A 23,907-nucleotide genomic window follows, 5' to 3' on the forward strand; every position below is an offset into this window, starting at 1 on the left:
ACCGGGATATCTCCCTGTGATTTACGACTGGCATTCAATGGCCGATCTGTCCCCAGACACCACACCAATAATCCTTAAATAAGATTCATGGACTAAATCTGGCTGGATGTGATTTTCCCATGACTGAGACTACAGATATACATAACACACAATCTCCTGAACAAAAGCGCCAACGCTTTCTTCTTTCCAGCTGCTGCCTTTAGAAATCTTTGCCAATTTTAAAAATGAAAGCTGGGATGGAGATCTATATTACAAAAATGTTCTGTGTAATGTGCTCTGAAGATATTACCATATACTGTAGGTGCTAATATTACTCATTTAACACTGTACAAGGCCTCTCTATCTACTTTACATCAAATATAAAGACCTATACATCTGAGACTACACAGAATTAAATACTAAATATTCATTCTGGTTTTATCTCAGAAGCTCAGGACACAGTCATCCACTGACACTCACTTACTCCCTCACAGTTACAAAGCTCACACACTGATGTGACACAGAGGAAACCACAAGGACTGAACACACTCGCAGCTTCCTCACTGGACAAACCAAGTGTCGAGATTAGCGGCGAGAATCTTACCTTCCCAGGAAGCACTTGGGAAAGGTGGTGAGCTTGCGCTTCCGGTCCTTAATGAGGTTACCCTTGGTCATGAGGTGGTAGAGCTTCTCTCCCTTCTCTGACACCATCACCCACGTATCCTGCTCCATGCCGAGCCTTAGACCTATGCAGCAGAGGAGGGAGGGAGGGTGCAAAAAGCCTGTCAATAATCTTTGCACTCAGCTCCTAGACAAGATGTGACATCAATTACTAGCTGGAGAAGGTTAATGTCTCCTAATTTCACAAGATTATTAGCAGTGCCTTTCAGTGTCTGCTTATAGTCTTAAGCAGGGTTACTGACTCACACTATTAAGAGTTTATCTTGTACACAATCTCAAAATGGGTAAAATAGAAACAGAAAATATGCTGTTTTCACTACGTGTTTTCCATGTAGGAGTGAAAACCTGCATGTTGCATGTTGGCTGTTTTAACAGCCTTAAATCTGCTAGCAAAAGACAAACACAATATTAATATGCATTGCTCACTTTTTCTTTCACTCTTAGATGCAGATCCCACAATTAATCAGGGCTCACTTTTTCAATTCCATCCATCCATCCATCCATCCATTTTCTACCGCTTGGTCCCCGTTAGGGGGTCGCGGGTGACTGGAGCCTATCCCAGTGACTTCGGGCCTTAGGCAGGGCACACCCTGGACAGTGGCCAACTCGTCGCAGGGCGAACACAGACACAGACAAGGACAGACAACCATTCACTCACACATTCATTCAATACGGGCAATTTAGAGTTATCAATTAACCTACACATGCATGTCTTTGGACGGTGGGAGGAAGCCGGAGAACCCGGAGAGAACCCACGGTAACACAGGGAGGACATGCAGACTCCACCCAGAGAGATTGTGTGATGTTGGTCCGGTCCGGGAATCGAACCCACGAACCCACGATCTCCTTATTGGGAGGCAGGAGCTGTAGCCGCTCTGCCACCGTGCACCACTTTTTCAATTATTCAGGTTAAATTCTTCTGTACTGATTTTCCCAAACACAGCATATATTCTCAGTTATTTGATTCAAGACAAATGTTGAGAAGAAAAAAATAAAAGGGAAGTTTCCCTAACTGACTGCATTACATTCATTAAGTGAACTGACCCCCACCCTGATACTGATACACTAAAGCGCCTTCTTACTTTTCCTCCGCTCCCTCTCTTTCATGATGGCCTCCAGCCACTCCTGCTTCTCCTCCGGGGTCTTGGCCATGCAGACGAACCACTTGTTCTTGGCAGTGTTGTGGATCTTCCAGCCGTTGTTTACTATGTTCCCGCTGCTGTGGTAGTCAGCTGTAAGGCAGAGGAGGAGAGCACAAACACGAGTTTGACTTCCCTATTTTTTTTTAAGTCCTCTCCAACAATCTCTGAGGGGTGGAACAACGCAATTCCACTTTTTTGACTCATTTAGGCTCAGAGTAGTTTTTCATGTTTGAAAGGGAGGGCCATCAATTAGTGGTCACACTGATCATGACACTGTAAACAGAGTTGTTGGGAAGTCGGGTTCACAGTAAACCAGGGTTACCGCATAAAACACAGCAATAACATGAGGCACAACTCCAATGATTTGCTTCAGAGAAAACAAAGCAAAATAACGTTATGATAGTAACACTACACGAAATAGACAAGAACAGACAACACATTATCTGATGAATTAAGGCTTTCTTATACAGTAGTGTGTGGTCTACTTTCCAAAAAGATCATCCATTATAAAACTAGAGAATAACGTACTCCATCTTAGTGCAAACATTCACTCTAGACTCATTTTTCCCAGCTCTTGTGCCGGCCCTCATAGCCTCTCTATTGAGTGCTTCATTGATTATCGCTCTTGTCCTTTAATGAGATAAATGAGGGGACACACATGCAGACGAAGAGCCATCCATCAGCATTATTTACTACTGAGTCTTCAGAATACTCCGACAGAGCTGATGGCTACTTGTGATTCACCACCTACGCTCAATTATATAAGTTAAGAATGTAAAAATAAAAAATAAAAAATAAAAAAAAGCAAATGGAAATTAACTCTTGACCGTTAATGATAGAGTTAAATCGCTGTCATTATTTCCATCTCTTAGGGAACATTTCAAATGCCTCTCTATCTGACCTCTGATTTTCTCCCTCTGAGGGTGTAACAAAAAGCAAACCATTACAATCATCAATTACAATCATGTCTAAAAGCATCTACAGTGTGGTGTCCTTTATATGGTATGGCTCGAGGGCGTTTTTCAACCTCAGGCAGCAAGTGTGTGTCTGGGAAAAAGTTGTGGCACTTTCATTACGTAGGAATCTAAGCTAAAATACTCCAGTCGCCCTGGATTTCAGATTGAGATCTCCTGCTTGTGGTGCAGAACACCCAAGAGTTACTCCACCGCCGCCTGCCTCACGTGTTTATCCTCCCTCTCCCTCTTCAGACCCAAACCCATCCATCTCTCACCAAAAACACCCAATATTACTGCCCATCTAGGTCTGCTGGAGAGGAAATGATGGCTTCTACAAATATAAATGATAATCAGTGGCTATGTGAGGCCAAGAGACACAAGCGCTCGAGTTCACCAAGTAACAGCAGCAGCACAGCCACAAGGATATGTAACTATAGATGTCTAAAAAAACGTTTATAGGTAAATCTTATTTTTCCATCGGCGATCCAAGTATAAAATCACACAGTTGTGCACCAGCTCAAGCCAAGGACTATGTTGTCAACGTTCCTGTGTGGGTTATTATGGCAGATTTTTAAACCCCTGTTGCCAGGAGTGCTGAAATAAAAAAAATGAGGATCCGAGAGCGAGCGAGCACAAAAATAGAATCTAACTGCATAAACATTTATTTTTACAGGACCACTCACCCGTGCCATCATCCACATTTTCCACCTCCATCACCTCAGTGTTGATTCTCCCTCTGAACAGGTAGCGAGGCCCCTCTGTAGTCATCTTGCTGTTTTTTAAACGCCTTGGATAGAGTGAAGCAACCACGACAATTAGGCAATACAGTTTAATCATTTCATGTTATTACTGTGTAAATAGTCTCACTCACAGTTCATTTAGGATTTCATAAGAGACTAATTATAGTCATCTGATGTTTGTTCATATGTACTAACCAAATTATGTGAGGAGTATCTAATTTAGGCAAGTTGAATTTAAGGTTAGATCAACACATTTGACTTTCTTTCTTCCTTTTTCTTTCTTAAATCAGTGAATGGATGTGCTACCTGCAGACACTATGCTCTATACCGCACGAACAGTAAAAGCAAATTGAAGCAGGTGGCAGCTTGGTTGGTGGTGGGTAAACAAAAGCTGCTAGAAACACGTACAATGGAGGTAGCAGCATTGTTAGCAGCTGCATCAGTTGCTCAGTGTGAGCAGCACATATCTGGCGAAATCAAAGCTAGTTTATGCAGAGCAGACTATTCATCAGGTGTTCTGCCTGCAGAAGCACAACAATGGTCGGCAATCAGCAAGAGCTTCCTGACTCAACTTGCACTGATCATAATACATGTCATATTATTTGGTATATTTCCTCAGAAACTACCGGAAAGATAAATCTACTAGAATAGAACATAGAGTCCACAATGTTGATTAATATCTCCACCTAGACTAATCACGTCACCTTAAAAACCTCCCAAATCCTTTTCTCACGTGTCTCCTCTACTGCAGAACTTTTCTTTCAACTCCCTCACAAAAAACTAAAATGCTTCCCACAGTGCACTGCTCCCTTTTCTTTAAAAAAGTAAAGGAACTGGCACAGTGAATTATTTATAAAGTCCATGCTCTAAATGTTCTGTAGAAGTACAGAGACAGAGGGAAATTTAAAATTAGCATAAACAATATTTTTTATTCTGTCTCTTAGAAAACACACACTGTAATGAGAATTTATATTCATCTTCTGCTTTGTGGATTTTGTCTGTAAAGTAATGAATATAAGAGGGTCAAGACACCTGTTTTTCTTCTTGCAATAGACCAGAAGCTTGTCAAACAGGAAGAAAATCCTCTCTTGTATGTTTCCAGCTGAAATCTTCAGGAGGACGCCGTGCATGAGCATCTCCGTGCATGTATCTGTGATATTCGAGCCCTGCAAACGGACATGTAGACAAAAGTTCAAACAGACAGAAAAAATAAAGAGTGAAACAGATGCTTGGACATAGATTGACACACAGGGGAATGCGGGAAAGAAATTATTCTAACTAGCAAAGAGAAAGTGTCTATATAACAGAAAGTTTCTTCAAATTATTTCTATACCAATCAATGTTCACACACAGGTTCTGAACAGGAGGAGGGATTACAAAGCCCAGCCTTTCCTGTTCCTTCTCTCAGGGGTCTGTAAAAACACTCCCTGCTTCCTCAGAGCAGATTGCTGTGGGACTTTAAAATACAGAATGTTAATAGCTTCTATAGAATAACATCCCGTCCAGGCAAACTACGTGTTGCATTGTCGCGCCTGGTCACCATATTGGTTGGGGTTCCTGCTGCAAGTGATAAAGTGTGCTGTCTTTTTCCTTACCTTGCCTGCTCTGGGAATTTATATACCATGTTTGATCGGCCCCTCCGAGCTAAAAATAACTCTAATGCGCAGAGAGCCGGAAAATGTGCTAAGCATTTCCTCCTGCTGGAGACATCAGCGGGCCAAAACCTATCCCGCTTTTTCCTTCTTTCTCTCCTTGCCCTTTTTATCCTCCTTCTCCTCCCTTCCCTTCCGCCGATCATCTCTCACTCTCTTCCCCTCCCCTTGATTCCCCAGTCTATTGCTCTCTCTCTCTTTCATTCCTTCCTCCACATTTTTTTTTAGTCTCCCGCTCTTTCAGGGCCTTTTAACTCCCCAGCCCATGACCAGATGTTAAACTAATTTGCAGCCAGTGAATGTGTGCACACCAGACATGGAAAGGCCAACTTGTCTTGGTCACTTGAAGGGGCCAATAGCAACATCACACTGCTCCAGACTATAGAGCTGCATTTCCGACACTTCCCCTTTGTGTTTCATGCACTTTCAACAGAACCCCCTGCCCATTTATTTCTTTTGGTGCAGCCTTTTTCTCTGCAGCATTTTTCTATCACTCTTCACATCGGTCTTGTTCCAAGCCAATGCTCCACAGAGGGTGTATTCAGTCTAAAATTTAGGCTTTAAACGCTTTAAACCCTCAGTCATCTGTTTCATCTAAATTTCAACCCTCTATTTTTATAGTCAGACAACTGCCAGACATAACAACTGCAGATAAGGATAGAAAATTAGGAAAGACAAAGCAGGATATACCATTAATTTAGGAAAAAGTATAGTAGAAAAGTTTGTGTTGAATTTCTAAGTTGTATTTGTCAATTAGCTGAAGAGATGAGAGAATTTGACTGAAATTATTTAAACTAAAGAAGCCAAGTATAGCAAACTCCACAACTCCAGTAGATTTTAAGAATACTAATTAAACTTAAACATAAGAACAGAATGTGAACTCAAACACAACTGGAAACTACTACCCACTCCTCTAAAATTAACATATGTTTATGGTACAGAGTGACAAAACACAGACACTTGCAACACTACCCAACTGGCAATCACCGCCGTGACAAATGCTGGCAGTCGTCACCATGGTGACCACGGCGGGCCCTCGCCCTGTCTCTCCCACGCAAGGTGAACCTGCCAGGATGCCCTGAGGGCGGCCAGCTGTGGAGCAGGTCAGTGCTAACAAGCAATCAGCCTAGGCGGAGGAGCAGAAAAGGAAAAACAGCAGCTCTCACAATCACTCCTCATCCCTCCATCATTCCTCCAACACCCACACAGAAATGCAAGATGCAACCATCACTCAGCTCTCTCTCCTTTTTTCCTTTTCTTTCTATTTTTCTCCTCACTTCTTAGATCCATGTCATTTAGAGCTGCAGAGCCTGGCGTGCAGCAGTCAGAGGGTCCTGCTCCAGAATGAGCTAATGTTTACAATTAATAAAAGTGCTGAGGGGAAACCGCATAGTAGCTACAGCCAGGACCATGTCGAGTACAAGATATGTCACCCCACCCAACACTAAGCCTCATTCAAATCACACTATTCTTAGATTTTGAACTCTGTGTGTGTGTGTGTGTGTGTGTGTGTGTGTGTGTGTGAAATCCTAAATCCTGTAGTGTTTATTTTGTGAGCTAATATTGAGATTATCTCTCCTATTTAATAAGTGTACAACAGAACTTTATATATACTCCTAATTATCTGTCTAAATCCATTAAAAGCCTTATTTTATATATTAATGGGTTCAAGATGTTTTTTGGGTTTTTTTGTACCCAACTATTTATGTCTCTGCAGTATATTTTACTATGAAGCAAAACAAACTTACTAAAAGCCTTTCTAAATGCCCTGCTAACACTATAACAACACTCTAATGTTGTCAGTGATGCCAAAACAACACAGTCACAGAAACTTGAACATCTCGGTCACATGCAAGGAAGTCTAATCATGCTCTACCGTGTCTTGTCTTACTCATATCTGACAGTCTGTTACTGCCTACACCTTAGTCAGACGCTGTATCAACACGGGCAATGTCTCTTTGTCTGCATGTGTCCAGGAAGCCTTTAGGGCCCTCTTTGCATGAAGCCAGGTCAATTACATAAGTATCCCAGTCTCTTGCCTTACAATTACCACCACTGTTTTCTCTTTCCAACCACCACTAGGCCTACTGAACCCTAATTAAGGCATTACCGAACTCAGGAAGAAAACTAATCTAAAGGCAACCCTCCAGACCAAGAAGTGCGGCCTACCTGATGATTATTGAATCGGTCACACTAAAGCATGACGGCTTTAACAACCAGCAGCAGGCTCATCCAGGCAGAAAGAATTTAGCCATTGTGAATATAAGTCATTGTTCCCAGAGAGAACAAGAAAGATTAAAAGGCTACAAAAGCCACGCCACTTGGAATTCTTGTTGAATTGCTGGCATAGGGCTAAGTGGCTTTAAATAAGTCATGACTTTGAGATTTGGTGGGGGAAAGCTCAGCTGTGTGATAAAAGGCGACAAAAAACCTATAAGCCAACTCTGACAACACAGCAAGAAGCCAATGCAGCCATTTAAGTTGAACTTATTTGGATGAAATTAAATCATTGAACACAGTGTACACAGTTTAGTTGAGGCCCACCTCCCAGCCCTCAATATGGGACTGCCATTCCTCCAAAATCTCCAACTTCTCCATCTGTCTCTTGGCTTCGTTGATGCTAGAACACACAGCCTTCATCATCTGCAGAGACTCCTGCACGAGGGCGTAGTCGTTGTGCTTCTTAGGGGTCCTTTTCAGCAGCTCCTGCATATGCAAAGACCACACAAAGTCATCCACAAAAAAAAAGAAAAGACAGTTACTAGTCACATTCACATTGCACCTAACTATTTTTGTAAGATATCAAATCAAAATTCTGGCAAATCTGGCTCTGAATCATAATTTTCACAACATGAAAAGCATGATAGAAAAATATATTCCACTCCATATTTGCTTACCTACCAGTGGTTCCTGAGTTTAGAGGTTAAAACCCCTGCTACTGCATGCTACAGTCTAGCAAAAGCGATGGCAATCTCTGCGTCTATAGTCTAAACACTGTGTTTTAGCATGTCAGCTACTATAGGGCTGATTTACGCTGTTCTGGATATATCTGCAGCCAGTGATGGCTATCTGTGTCAGAGGAGGAGGCCCTGGCAGCTGGGAGACTTCAAATGGCAGAGCGTCAGATTACCCCCTTATTATTATTACTTCTCTGTGCCCATGCTGGTGGCTGTTTAGAGAACGCCTGGGTGAATTAATAGATCATAACAAGACGAAGAGATGGGACAGCTCAGATCACCAACTCAAACAAGCTTTTGAAAGTGTATTTCATTTCGCTCACGTTGGGAAACGGAAATTTCAAAACAACTGAGAGTGCAGGTATGAATGAGCCCAGTCAAAGCGTCTGAATGAGCAGCTGGACAGGGGAGGTGATGATAGGTCTTATGTTATTGCTGCGATGTGGTTGTGCTGGGGAACTAAAGCAGAGATGTGTCAGAATATGAGACCAGTGTTTCATTAGCGAGGGAGAGGTTGATGTGAATAGGACGGGACAGCCCTAACTAATGACTAGGTGGTGGATGAAAAGAGGTGTAGAAGGTGCCCTAATAGAGGTGGCACAAGGGTGTGGCATCTCCATAATACATGGTTAGCATGCACAAGACCAGACTCACTCTGAGCAGCAATGGGTACTTGCAGATCCTCTGAATAGGAGCTACCAGGTAACCCTCCAGTGGGACCTCTGTGTTTTTTCTGCCTCCCAGCAACATGCAGTTCTGGAGGAGAGGAGAAGAAGAAGAGAGGAGGTTTAACAAGGCTAACGCTAGCTGGCTGTAATGCTCATTGTAAAGAAAACCAAACTATTACATAGATCAAATTTGAGGTCCAACATTTGTTTTTGATTTTAGCAGTTATGATGAAGTAAATGTAATAATTTGCCAGAGAGCAGTGTTAGAGAATAAAGGTCTTATACCATAGACATACACAGACATATATCAGGAGGGTTTATCAGTAGTATCAGCTATTTCCTAGTATTTTTGTGTGAGGATGGTGTAAGCAGAAAGGTCACAGTTAAGTCACTTGTGAGATTTTATGATATCATATCTACTGTGGGGTGAGCAAAGATGTGAAAAATTAGCTAGAAATAAGAAAAAGAAATAGTCTTCATTTTTCTGAACATTCAGGCATCAAGTGGTAATGTGTGTGGTAGTGGTTGTCACTTCTGTACAGTTTAAACATCAGTGTTTTCATCAGTTTAGCATGTTAGCATTGCTATTTTTCTAATTAGCACAAAGTACAACTGAGGCTGATGGGAATGTCACTGGTCTTGCAGGTATTTGGTCATAAACCAAACTATTGGACAAATTGAAAATTTGACCTGCCAGTGGCACTACAGGAACGGCCGGGGGGGATCACCAAAAGTCAGTAGGATTCATCCTCTGGGGACTATTAATGTTTGTACAAAATTTCATGATACTCCATCCGATAGTTGTTGAAATATTTCAGTCTGGAACAAAGTGGTGGACCATCTGGCTGACAGACCAACATAGCCATCCCTAAATTTAGATTTAGCATAAACAAAGCGATAAACTTTGCCTTCAGTTGATCAATGTGACCCTTACCTACATGTGGTACATGTGGTAGGTTACAGGTTATGAGGTCAACTGCTAATATTCATTCCCACCTCCCTCTCACCTAAAATTTTGAAGAGGTGCTGAATTACAGTGTAAACAATAAACCAGGCTTTGTAGCAGCCAGTAGGCCAAAGGTTTAATGGAGGTTAGCGGATCTTCCAACCCTGGTCACTGCAAAGCCGGGGAGCTGACCTGAGGTACATTAGCCCGTAGCTAAGTGTAGGTTGGAGGGTAACACGAGACCCATATAGCCCTGATGGAAGGCTAGGTCACAGAAAGGTCAAGGCTATAAAGACCCTATTAAATCAAAGTCAATTAATATATTTTGTCTCCTCTGGCGTCCTAGATTAAAGGCACACATGGACAGTAAATCAGACACAGAGCTCATATAGCCATTCTCCCCTGATGGTGTGCATAGTATGTGCATGTGTGTGTTTCATCTCTCACTTCATCAATTACAGTTTTAAGAAAAGGTCATATGCGTCACCAAAGAACCGGCCAATCAATACAAGTAAGTCTGTGGTCATACTCTGGTTCTTCTGGGTGTGTAACTCTGCTGTAGATCTCGATTTCAAAGTGCTCTGTTTTTATGGAAGTCCTAAAACATAAAGGGTGTCAGTGTGTGTGTGTGTGTGTGTGTCGCTCTGAGGCAAAGGAGTAAGGAGCGAGAAGGACTAGCATTACAAACTGTCAAAGCCTATGAGTAAAAAGAGAAAAATATGACTGCAAACAGCATCAAGTGGGGAGCTGTGAGAGGCAATGGAAAAGAAAAAGGGCCAACATTTTGACCTCTTAAAGTGCACACACATGAACTCACACACAAAAACACACACAGTTTAGCAAGCCAGCAGTGGGGATGTAGTCATCTTTTGTTCTAGCAACATGATGCTCCCCTGTGGACGTGAAAGTGTCTCAGAGTGTCAGGACAGGAAAAGGGAGTCCACCCACACAAGGGGCAGAGTCACATCAGCTGTCAGACACGCTGGAACATAAAGTACAGGGTTTTACACTGTCCAGCTGCCATGTGTGGGTGACTGTGTTTGTATGTCTTAGAGAGTGTGGAGGTGTGTTTTCATATGCAAGCAGTCCAGTTTTGATCACTCATGACCCAAATTCATATGGATGTTTAACAATTTCGATATAGAAGGAGACATATGCTAAAAAAATATCCTCACACAACTACTGATAATGTTATAATAGTTAAAATCCAATGGATTTATGCTAAAATTGTCAATTTAGAAACAAAGAAACAAAGCAATTCGTCCACCACTTAGAGTGACCACTGCCAATGTCGCACATGTAAATTTGTATGCACTCATGAGTGTTAGCATGGATTGAAAATAGTTACTCTGAGTTGGACATGAGTACTAATATTGTGAGACTTTACTTGGCTGTATGTATGTTCCAAATTGGACATTATGTGCACATTTACAGCCCCCTCTCACCAGTAAACATGTCCGGACACTCCTGATCTTATTGAGCTCCAGCAGCAGCCTCTGGGCCTTCTCATGATTCCCGCAGTATTCATCATAAATCTGGAAACGGCTCCTCTGCAAGACCCAGAGAAAGACAAGGTGAGAAGGATGCATGAGGAGTACAAGGTACAAATTACAGTCAGAAAGTAAGAGAAAGTGGGCGACAAAGTCAAGCAGAAAAAAGGGAAAAAGAGAGGAGGGTGACAAGAAATAAATTAAGCCAGGTAGGGAAATACAGAAGATAGAAATACAGACTAAAGAAATAAAGCAAAATGAGAGAAAAGACGGCAGACAGAGCAGACATATGAATTATAGGATACACAGTGGGTATGTATTCTTCTCCAAACTCTTCTTTCCATCATGAAATACATAATGTATATAGTGTGTGGGGAGGGCTCCAATCATATCCTGTCATCTGCCTTGCAGCCATATGACCGACGACTTTCCACCAAAGCAGTTCTCATGACATTCATATTCCATTGTCTTTGAGAGGCAGCAGTGGGACCAGACCACACAGCCTTTAAATCACTCACTACAAAGTCACTACAGAGCAGCAAAAATAGTACACGGTCTTCAGCTATGCTAATCTGCCTCAGAAGACAAAGCTGGTGATGTGGAGAGACATAACTGTCATAACAACAAGCGGGGGCACTTACAACAACACAACTTTATGATTAACTGCAGAGTATGCCCTTCTCCCTGAATCATGTTTTCTAGGAAGTCAGTTTATGAACCCCCAAAAAGAGGGGTTTTTTTGGGCCTGGGGACTGATTTTACTGTAGTCCAAAAGGGAGGAGTGGAGTCTTTAGCCAGGGTGAACCAATTTGCAGGCCTGAATCACAGAGAGATTTTGATTTGAGTGGTCTGCTGTCCAGCTGGCTTACTTACCTATTTGTGTTTCTGTAGTAAAGTTAGATTGTGTAATTCTTTCTTGGAACTTTTAGAGCATCAACAAATCACTACAGAGAAGGAAACTTGCTGGAAAAAGCTGCAGAATAAGGGAAAGAAAAGAGGGGAGAGAAAAATAAAATTTGTCCAAGTCTTATCTCTATGGACTCAAATGATAACTGACTGAATAATGGTCCTGAGTCATGGGTTTTCAGTTATGCTGTGAATTATATCCCATTTTCTCAATGAGGTCATCTCATCATAAACCTAACTATACCATCTGTACTGCTAGATCATCTTTCTTTCACCTGTATCAACAGCAGCCCAATGCTACATCAAGGCCCTACTGGCAGATAAGCCGCCTTAAGCCCAACAGAAGGATGGTAAGATTTATTAGACATTGAAACCTATTATATGCCAGTGTGCCTCAAGGCTCTGTATCAAAGACATGTGATATACGGCAGCGGTGAGCAGTATATCAGAGCCCTATCAAACATGTCACACATGTGCACCCTCTCATCGTGGGTAATCCAGAGAGATAAATTGACAACATGTGGTGCATCTTATAATTTTCAGCAGCACTCGTAGGCATGACTGCATTCAAGCTCTGATATTAAAGTAGGAGAGAAATTCTTTAGGATTATTGAGAACAGAGCTTGCATTGATGCGACTGAGCTATAAGAGCTTGGACAAGATGGTGACACAATGCTTAAAGCTGATGAGATGACTTTCAACTTGCAAGAGAGAAAGCATTAAATAATGGCGGTCGTGCAGAAGCATGCGTTACTTACAAAGTGCAAGAAGCAGCCCCCGATTTCATGGTGAGCATGAGGGTCAGGCTGGAGCAGCTCTTCCACCATGGACAGGAAGTCTTTGTGAACAGCCAGAATCTCCTCAATGTTGGAGAATAAAACCTGAGAGAGAAAAGGGAGACACTGGATTGACAAATAAAACTAAGGGTGTATATTATTTTTTGGTATATTTGCCAGCTGTTTCTTCCTCTAATGGTGTTCCTAAGATTGCCCGAATCAATACTATATCAGCACTATTTTGTGGCCAGCGGCACTACGCGGGGGAATTTATGAGGCCACAGAACAAAGAATGAGGTTTCTTTGTAATGAGCATCTTTGCTTGAGACGTCTTTGATATTTGAATTTCAAACATTATTAGAGATATTTCAGCAGAGAAGCTAAAAAAGGAGCACATTTTTAAGATCTGTTGTATAGAAACTTTCCCCTTCATGTGGTGTTGAATTTTGCCCCCTTTTATGTCATTTTTGTGGTGATACTAAAGGACAAAACAATATGCTGACTCTGGATGGAGAAAGAAGCTCGTGAAATAAAATCAAAGCACGAAAGCCAGAGAAGTCTTTTATGGGTGTTGCGAGGCAAAAATAATCTTTAGTGATAAACAGCAAAAAAAAAAAAAATCTGGTAAAATTTGATGAATGCATTTCTGCTCCAAAGGACTGGATGTCATTCAGCTGCTTGGTGACATCACAGCCTGCTGCTGCCCAACCCCATAATGACCCACATCATCCAAACTCCTCTCTGTACAGCATGTTCCCAAACAAAACATAGCATGGATAGACATATTCCAAAACACAGGATATGCAGTAAATATCCACTGAATGTGTATTTACCTTCAAAAGTAAGCAAGCTGCCTGAAACACTCACAGACACACTCCCACTGTGAGAGAGCATCCTTTATTATCCTCCAGCCGGAATGATTTATAAATAGATTATATTTACAGCTGCTTCCTGAATCGCCCACTACTTCTTTCTCCATTCAGAACTTGGCTATTTTAGGTTAAAAGAGCACCCCAAACAACGGGCCCCCTGTACTTATTTTCCAGTGTAATTTCCGGTCTTTTCATGGATCAGATTACTGTAAGAAAATAAGGTCTGTGCGCCGTGTCTGAGTGAAAGTCAATTGCCCGTAATATTTTTCCAATTCTTAATTATGCAGTCTCGTACCTCACAGATTGATACTCACCTTAACAGTTTCCTCTGTGATGTTCTTGTCGATTTTAATGGCTGCGTACTGGTTGAGACGATGTAGAAACACCTGAAACAGGGCAGGAAAGGAAAGCAACAGTTAACACTTTTGAACTGGCCCCAGGATTAAATTACGTTTTGGCGTCTGATCGCTTGTACCTTTAACGAGACAAATAGAAGACTAGATTTGATGCTTTGTGTGCAGCTGCAACACTTGGCTGCCAGAGCAAATTAGTAACCATCACAATAGACACCTGATATACACGAAACACAATCTTTGCACTGCATAATTGCAGCGCATGGTATTTCAAAGGTGATGTTAAGTGGCTGGGGATGGGAGTTGAAGAGGCCAACAGTGTGTGAATTGAGATGGATGGGAAGAGCTCTTACTTTCTTAAGTCCCTGAGGACGATGGTTCCCAGGCTGCTTCACTGCACAAGCCCCCGACAACCCATTTAATGCTTCAGGGCACTTTGTGAGAAAATTAAGAAGGCTTCGAATGTATTCTTGTGACTAAGGAGGAATTAGTCATTTCCTGAACTCTGCCTAAGGGAGAGCTTTTAAAGAAGAAGACATCCATCAACAGGTACCAGACAAGAATCTTTATGTTTATGTGTGCAATGCTTGGAATACAGTTTGGGCAGACAGGAATCTATCTTCAGTAGAAAGCTCTGTGGAAAACAAATTGGTGGCGTCACACTCTGATTTTGATTGATGTCTGTAATGCACTTCACGTCAGGGAAGCTATGATGAAATCCAAAGCAAGGCTTAAAAATCAAAACTTTTATAAAATATAAAGCACATGACAAATTGCATTCAATAGTTGTAAAGTTTAGCAACATCAAACTTGATGTGAAGCAACAACAACGTCCCCGATGTTCATATTCCTGTCAAATTTGAATGAGAGCAAGTTAAGCAGCATAAAAATGTCCTTGGCATAACATCACAAAAACATGCTTGTGTGATGTGGGTTTTGTCTTTCCGACATTTGTTTTCATTTCCTATGTCACACAACTAACTTTATTTATCCCCCAAATGGCACAAAAGGCAGTAAGATAAAAGCAGCGATGAGATCTCTAAGTAGAATAAAGCGTGCACTTGGGTTTTATTATGCCAAAGCTGTCTGCTGAAACACAGTGGTAAGATTCATAACACTGATAAGATAAATTAACCAAATGAAAGAAAAGTGAGGCAACAAAATGTTACTTTAACAAACAGTTTAATTCCAACTGTGTCTATCATAACATGATTTAGAAAACAGAGCTCCCAGAATGCAGTAGGGCTGTCAAAATTAAAATTCTGACTTAATCAATGGCCTGTCACTGATCACACCAATCCTCCTCACACAAAACCATGGCACCATGACAGACAATATAATAGGCACAGAGACAGTGCTACAATACAACACATTCTGACACAAAAAAACACTTCATTTCATGGTACAGCATGACACAAACTCCGTAAACACATGACCAACATAATTAAGCTCCACACTGAAAGGCAATGTGATGAATACAGTCACTGTGAGTGCAGTTCGAAGTTACATCTGTCTTTGCAGTTGACCCTAACCACGGGCATCCCTTTACCGCCCCACCGAGGGCTATAATGCCATCTGTCGCCCGGTGCAGCCACACAGCAGGCAGCCTGACCTGAGCAAGCTAACATAATACAATCACAAAGCATGTAAACAGCTTACTTTAATGAGCAGACAAGCCAAGAATTATTTCTTGACACCAAGATCTAACTGAGTGGTTGCGATTACAGTAAGCTTATTGAAAAGTTTCACTTGATTAATTGTGAACAGATGGAAAGGTGGTTTGGCTAAATCAGTGGTAAAATCTCCATTTCTAGCTAATTACAAAACCAGTGTTCTGCTAATGCTAGAAAAAACAAACTGACATGAAAAAATTACTGAAATCATCTTAATCACATTGTGTTGACGTCAAGCAACACTTCAAAAGGAACTGTATAAGTGAATGCTTGAATCAGGGCTTGTGGTTGGAAAAAAGGGGCTTAAATAATCAGCCTCTTTGTTGTAGGCCAACTCCACACTGATTACCATTCTGTAGCTGCCTTGCCTCGCAACTCTGCCACTCACAAGCATTAGCATCTGATTAGCAAGTCTAATATGTACAAACATGGAGCAGACTTGCGACTGGCCCTCGCAAAAGCCTGACAGGGCTTACAGTACAGGACCTTAGCTGAGCAAAAGTTGTGCCGATTTGCATCAAAAAACAGCTTCCTATCGTTGATGTGTGACATCAAACATGGGCTCATTAGGGAGTCTATCACTTCAGTTTTAATAATGAAGAGTCTATTCAGCAGGTAATTATCACTATATCTGCAAAGCACTAATTATACTGTATATCTACACTTACGGGGGGATCTCTGCTGCAAAACATAAGGAGCCACAACGCAGATGCTTATCAGAAGTAAACGACATAAGAAAAAACACATGGCATAATGGAGTGCAAGAACTCTAAATCTGACTGGATGGAGATAATAAATTGTGTTATCACCCAAAAAGATAAGAGTGTTTGCTTTTGTCACACAGAAGTGATGGTGTAAAATTAAAAACATCTTTCATGTGGTTTTCAAGATAAGTATACCGCACAGAAAACAGACTCGGCCACACAAAAGTCTGAACAATTCACTTGAGGTTAATGTTACACACTGCATGTTAATGTTATTCCTAGAATTGTAGCAGACTCGATTTGTGGAAAGGAACATGTCTCTTCCGAAGAGGCCGCCAAGACTGCCTTGTTGATGTCGTTAAGAGACTAATCCTGGATCAGCTCCACGGACAGTGAATGGGAAGCTGACTGACTGGATTTATGGACACAGTAACATTACCCAGGGTGACCGTGAATATAAGCCCATTTCCAGGTTTGTACAGTACCTGACAGCGCTGCAGTACATAAATGCACAGCTCATTTGCATGTTGTATCTATCTACCATTGCATGAGTCATCCAAATCCAGTATTGTAATTCAGTGTCAGTGGAGCACGTCCAGGATTTGTTTCTTGATTGCGTCACAGAGCAGAGCATCTGTTCTCTGGTTTAAAGCTTTGGGTGCAAGAGAGAATTGATTCTGTCTATGATGATAATAATTACGAACTAGAAACAAATTAAATGTAAAGGATGATTTTTACAGCAGTTTCAAACCAAAGGCATGAAGAAATATAGCTGAAGAACTGTTGAAGACTCAGCCAAGGCTCTTCCTCAGACTTGAGAGTCCATTTTTAAGAAACACATTTCCACCATCATCTACCATGGTTGCTGTCTTTGTGCTCATACTTAGTAATGACCAATTGAATTCCAGAGGGACACATTTTGTTTCCTAGGACTGGATGTGCTTTCCGGCAGGAATCCACCATGTCTGGGCACCGGCCACTACTGAATCACAAGCAGACTTTGCAATAGCATTGTAAAGCTCAATAGGAGCTGTTGGTGATCCATGTCACATTTTCTGTGACCAGAGATGGACAGACATTTTGAACTAAGCAGAAAACACTGAACAACAAGTCATAGTTTTCACTACAAGAACATGAGTTTTATGAATATTCTTTAAGGTTTAACAGGTGTTTTCTAAGATACTCGGAAAAATGATGAGGTAAAGTGATGAACTCAAAAGAGTTGGACAACAGCGGCGATTTTCTTACAGTGTTCTTTCCACTGACCATTCAAGGAAAGTTAGACTCATCTCCGAAATGGCATCCACTCACCCTCACAAACACACCAAGACACACACACACACACACACACACACACACACTACTCATTTGAAGCATGTGAGTAGCCACGGACAAAAAAACGTTTTAAGTGGTGGCTGTTCTTTTCTGCATCAGACATTTTCCTTTCTACTTGTTGGACATACAGTGCACGCATTTCCTATCTTTAATCATGTGTCAACAGCATTTAACAAGGAACTCTCTCCAAAAGTAATTTTGTTCCCTGAGGCCCAGGTATAATCACCTGGATTGCCACTCTGATGGCTGAGGGGGGACTACACATTAAAACCCCATTAAAGTTTTCATTATTCCACAGAGCAGATGGGTGTGATGAATAGATTGGTCCAATCACTGCATGTGGCCCTACCTGCCATTAATCAACACAGGCTCACATGCTGTGGGCAACAATCTCGTGGTAGTGGAAATCACGGCTGTACTGCCTGACGCAGTAATGCTCTAATTCAAACCAAAAATTAAAAAAAAAAAAAAAAAAAAAAAAGTGATAACTGCCTGATCTTTACTGTCACACTAAAACTGAAATCAGGTTCAGTCAGCAGACCTGCAGGCCACATGATAGACCTTCCCATCACCAACTTACTATGACTTAGCAGTTGCTTGGACAGAGTGGAAAACTGCCTCAATCTAACATGAGTGGCAGCTCGTTCAATAACTGCAATTTGCTGAAATATGCTTTTTGCTCAGGTGTAGGGTAGTTACACCCAGCAAATTACACCCAGCATCTTTCATCCTCCGGTGTCATATGGGAAAGGAAAGGCAGAGGGGTAACATACTGGCTGGAGGGCTGTTTCCATGCCGACAGAGTGTGCACTGAGCCAACCTAGTTCAGGACACTTTGTGAATGGACATCCACAAGATTGGAAAGATACAATCGGCGGAAGGCTAGCCCCTCCCCCTGTATGTGTTGATCTCTGTGTCAATGAAACAGAATGAATCACACCAGAGGAGTTTGGCAAAAACAGAGGCAAGTTGCTTCCTCAAATAATGATATAACAAGAGGACAATGATAGACATTCTTGCGCTTTAAAATAAAGCGTGTGTACAGTATATTTGCCAAGCCAGAGCATATGCTTTTGTCAAAAACAAAAGGCTGGAGTGAATGTGGAGTGGACAACAGAATGAAGAAAGTGCAAGGGGAGAAAAAGCATGTCGTTCATCACGTTACACACCCGTCAGAGTGGACTGTGATGGGAATACAAATCCTACCCGGAGAGGAAAAGGGCGCTAAACAGATCCAAAAGAGCAAAACGATGCAGCAAATTGCTGTGATAAGAAAAAAAAACAAAACAGAAAGCTATCTAGCTGCTCCCATGCTACAGAAATTAGTTTGAACAAAGTACAAAGCTAGCCTCAAACATCTGCTAAGGCATTCAAGTTAAAACTATTGGACGAGGGGACAGGAACACTGGGCCAGTTTGATGTATTACACGCAAAACAACCATTTTAGGTCCCTGTGGATCGATTGGTTCAACTGTAGAAGACCATGCTCTCCCTGAAATTAAAAGTACTGAAGCAGTTATATTAAACGGAGTAAAAAAAATGCAATAGTGCATCTGTCAGCATAATTTTAAAACTTCTTCTGCTACCAAAGTTCACTTGCTTTTGCTGTGATGTGGGATCTATTGCTAACAACTGAAAAAGGTCCAATCTGAGTTCATTGGCACTGGTCACCAGTATAAACTCTGGAATAATGAATAGGCCTTTCTCAGAGTCTATTGGACATACTACCTCTTTTGTCCACTGTTGATTCACTGATTTGCTTTGTCATGGAGAGTTGGCAAATAAACACACACGTAAACATCCTGTGTATACAAGTTTTTCCACTTTGTATTGTATTTAGTGGTGTAAAAAAAAGATTTAAATGTATAGGGACATTACTACACACAAGTACAGGTATTTCAGTGTCTTCTAATCTACCATCTGTGCAAGAACCCTTTCTTGTTAACAAATAAAAAAGATGAGACAAAGACCATTCAAAGCCAGAGATGGAGACACAAACAGCTTCCACACGAAAAAGCCCACTGTAGTGAATCACTAGACTGTGAAGGTATGCTCATTAACGTAACAGTCTTTTTGAGTATGTGTGTGTATGTGTGTTTCTTTGTCATATATCTGTCCCCCAGGATGGCAGACTAAAAAGTAAAGCTGATAACAGTTAAGGGACAACAGGTAACAGGTGCGCTAGCAGCTTGGCACCCTCAGGCAAGCTCTTAAAACACCTGAGTCTTTGGATTTGCTGTCTGTGTGTGTGTGTGTGTGTGTGCGCGCACTGGTGAGAAAATGAGAGAGCAGCAGAGATAGACAGAGACAAGGCAGACAGAAAAAAACATAGAGAGAAAGTAGAGAGGGCGAGGAAGAGAGGAAAAAAAAGAGAACCTTGTTTGGCATTCTTCTTAACATGACAACCCTGCAGGGAGGATATGGTGTGCCTTTACCATACTTCATGCACAGAGGAACTGCTTTTAAACCGGGATTCAACATTACAGGGTTAAAACTCCTGCACAGAGGCCTCCAATACACACACACCAAATTCCTGGCAAGCAAAAACTGAACTTCCCCCCAAAAGGCCTGACCAGAGACAGAGTCAGTCTCTGATGCTGAGAGCACACGGGGGAACATCCGAAAAGAGAGAAAAGGGTCTTTGTAGTGATTCTCTCCCTCAAGCCAGGCCTCTCCTGTCTTCAACAGGTCCTGATGACACCTCCAGGAGTCATCCTGGGCTTCCCATCTCATTAGGCCTCTGGCTAGTTTTCCTGAACGGGTCCGTTTCTCTCCACTGGGAATGTACTGTATACAGGAAACAGACACTATAAATACAGCGGGGAATGTTAATATGTCTAACTTGGGAGTGGCCATTAAGGCTCATCTAAACAGCTCGATGCAGGCTCTCTGGTTTTAATTAACAACGGAGAACATAGTGTGTATTCATTTTAAAGGTTCTCCTAGTGAACAAAAGCTCATTGGTCTTTGGAAGATGTGCTCGCTTTTCTTTTAAAATTCAAGCAGTCGGTATGTGTACCAGATGACAAAACAAAATACTGTAGATGAAGATGACAATTAGACATTGTTATTGGAATATCGTTTGAACATTTATTGATTTAGGAAATGCCTGTTTTGTGAAAAATGCAGGAAAAACCAAGCAATGAGCTTTAAAGGCATCTCCAAGAACTCACTCTGTGAAGGGTAAAGTAAAATTCTTCTCTTTGATGTTATTCTTGTCCTTCCTGTGACCCTGGCACCCAAGGCAATACATAAACAGCTGGAATGAGGCAATTTATCTAATGAATATGTCTGTGCCCAAAGTCTGGCCTGACTTTTGGTGAGCTACTTGCACGGTTGACAGTTGGAGTGAAATGAGCACATGAGCATAAAATGATGCTTGTGGTCATGTCCGTTAAACTGAATGCCTGACAGGCTGTGGGTCTGTTCAATTTCACCCATTGCAGGACTATACGCGGCAGGCATCTTCAGTATACTTGTGAAATTGGATATTAAGCAGTGAGACCAGCCTTCAGTAGATGAGAGTCAGTCTGAATAGACCAAACCTGCCATGCTTCCCCAATGTCCATGTGCAGCCAAGAAAACCATTACCCACTGATAGCAGGCAATTCCCATCAGAGCCACACACCAGCACCATGTATTGATCTGCAAGATGACTAAACAGAACCATTAGTCTCCCAGTCTGTGGAGCATTCCCAAGCATGACTGTCACACACCCAGATTGTTCATTTGATTACCATTTCAGGCTCCAAATCATCCGCTGGAGCCCGCCCCGCCATCAATCTCAGCAGGACTAGCAAGAAAAAAGGAAACCTGCAGAGTCAGCCTCTCTCACACAGAGAACCGGACACTATCAAAGGAGAATTGAACAACTACCATGCCACTTCTCCACCACTCTCACTCTCCCCAAGCACAACTGTTGAGAGCATGTCCACCCATACAAATACCCCCTCCTGCCAGGGTTCTGCTCATCGTGCTTTCTTTTTGTCTGTAAATTGACAGAGCAGGAGGCACCACGCCAACATGGCTGCAACAGAGCAGTACAGACCTCAGCTTGATTTAGCCCACTTATTCTTTCAAATAAGCAAGAATGGAAACCACTAATTACTGTACTTTAACTCCTGTTATTGTAGTTGAGTAGCTTTTTGCACTATTTAAGTGTTATCAGTAACTAGACAGCTTTGCAGCCACTAACACTTGACATTTTGTGAAGAAAAAAGTAGATGGAGAATGGTAGATAGTGGATTTATGTTGTTCACAGACTTTATTTTGTCATTTATATTTTTCCCCCCAATTAAAGTGGACATCGCCTTCCTTTAGCAACTGAGAAATCTTGATAAAGTTTACTCTAATTATTGCAGCACCCAACTCTGCAGTTCCCCTCAGCTCTGCAGAGCATTTTAGCATCTTTCAGCTCATCGTTTTGCTAATGCTGCTCTGTGTGTGCTGGATGTGTAAATAGGTAACTGTTAGCTAACGCATTTGCCATAACAACTTCATATGGTGATTATAATGTGTGTCAGTGCTGTGTTTACAGCTTATTCTGCTGCCCCAAAGCAGCCAAAAAATAAATTAATACAGGTTTAGCTTCCATTAGGGTCTGATGTAGAAAGGCCAGTTTAAGATTTAAAAGTGGAAAGTAGAGGTTCACTCATCGTTTATCCCTCAAACCAGGTTCAGTCGTTGGTATTAAAGAGTCAGGGACAAGTAGTTTCAGAGACTGAAAATAAAACGGAAAGAGACAGAAAAAAAGACAGAAGACAGACAGACAGACATGAAAAGGATGTCTGCGGACAAGGCATGCTTACAGACAGAGGACACTTGTCTAACTCTCAGACCTTGTATAGCGAATCCCATTTAAGTGCTTAATTAAATAATTTATAGTGAAGTGGAATTTCCCATCATGTCTGGCTGGGCAGCTCTGGATGTTTGTGGATTCTGAGCCCAGAAATGCAGGATGGACAGACATGAATGACATGGAAAGTGTGAGTTTAAACCACAGAGAGAGGACATGCAAACTTGTCTAAACATATTCTGAAGACACTTCATGAAAAATGTTAAGAGTCAGATTTTAAAATGTAGAGACATCTGCACTAGTTTGTGGGACACTTTGATACCAAACCACATAGTTGGTACATTTTTTACAAACAATAACCTTAATTTGGCTAATGAGCAACAGACCAGCATTTAATTAATTTGTAAACATATTGTCATTTTTCCAGTGTTATGCAGAATTATGGCAATGCTGTAGAAGGTTTGCGAGTGCTAAACTGACACTGCAGGCATATTGATCTGAGTAAGCATGCGTGTGTGTGTGTGTGTGTGTGTGTGTGTGTGTGTGTGTGTGTGTGTGTGTGTGTTCCCTGCAGCAGAGCATGCCAGCGAAAACACAGGCCCTTTTGTGATGATGACCCCTTCACACTCCATGAACATCCTGACAAGCGTCTACCGTAGTCCTGCCACTCTTCTACTTGTCGCACGTAAGCACCATGTGACCAGGCAGCTGGCACTGGCCAAATCAAAGGCTGCCTTCTCCTCTGGGCACCACCTCTACCTCCTGAGCAGAATACACTCGATGGATTCAACGCAGGCGTCCCTGCAGTCCTGTCGCCTATGCAATGAAGCTCCACGTTGCCAAGTGAGCATCTGTGGCAAAATTCTCCTTTCCCTGGCCCAGTGGAGACAGATTGTGTGTGTGTGTGTGTGTGTGTGTGTGTGTGTGTGTGTGTGTGTGCGCGTGTGTGTGTGTGTGTAACGGAAACATGCAACACAATGTAAAGACGGGGAGGGCCAGGAAGGAAGGAAATCCTGCTTGAAAAATGGCTTCTGAGACAAAAGCAAAAGAACCTGCTTGAGGGGCTTTTAACGTTTTTTTACACTGACAGAAAGAAGGTGTAAAAGACTGTAACCAAACAGTCATCAATAAAGTCATAGGCTAGACCAGACAATAGTCTAATTTCTCTAACTAATATTCAACTTCTAGTTACAGCAGCAGGTGAGTATGAGCGTGGTATCGATCTTCTCATCTCACTCTACTCACAAGACAGTGAATGAGCGTATTTCCCAAAATGTTGAAC

The 23,907-nt window shown here is 41.9% G+C and overlaps 1 protein-coding gene across 1 annotated transcript in view; it reads right to left on the reverse strand.

Moving 5' to 3' along the window:
- prex2 (phosphatidylinositol-3,4,5-trisphosphate-dependent Rac exchange factor 2) overlaps positions 1-23,907 on the reverse strand; it is an 89,255-nt gene that overhangs the window by 59,382 nt on the left and 5,966 nt on the right. Inside the window, exons 2-10 of the mRNA XM_044176707.1 lie at positions 14,080-14,151; positions 12,876-12,998; positions 11,167-11,271; positions 8,762-8,863; positions 7,695-7,856; positions 4,531-4,664; positions 3,442-3,545; positions 1,743-1,892; positions 584-725 (exon numbers count right to left, since the gene is read on the reverse strand). Coding sequence (XP_044032642.1) covers positions 584-725; positions 1,743-1,892; positions 3,442-3,545; positions 4,531-4,664; positions 7,695-7,856; positions 8,762-8,863; positions 11,167-11,271; positions 12,876-12,998; positions 14,080-14,151 — 1,094 coding nt within the window. The remainder of the gene's footprint in view (positions 1-583; positions 726-1,742; positions 1,893-3,441; positions 3,546-4,530; positions 4,665-7,694; positions 7,857-8,761; positions 8,864-11,166; positions 11,272-12,875; positions 12,999-14,079; positions 14,152-23,907) is intronic.

The sequence above is a fragment of the Siniperca chuatsi genome, linkage group LG19 (genome assembly GCF_020085105.1).
Source record: "Siniperca chuatsi isolate FFG_IHB_CAS linkage group LG19, ASM2008510v1, whole genome shotgun sequence".
Taxonomy (NCBI): Eukaryota; Metazoa; Chordata; class Actinopteri; order Centrarchiformes; family Sinipercidae; genus Siniperca; species Siniperca chuatsi.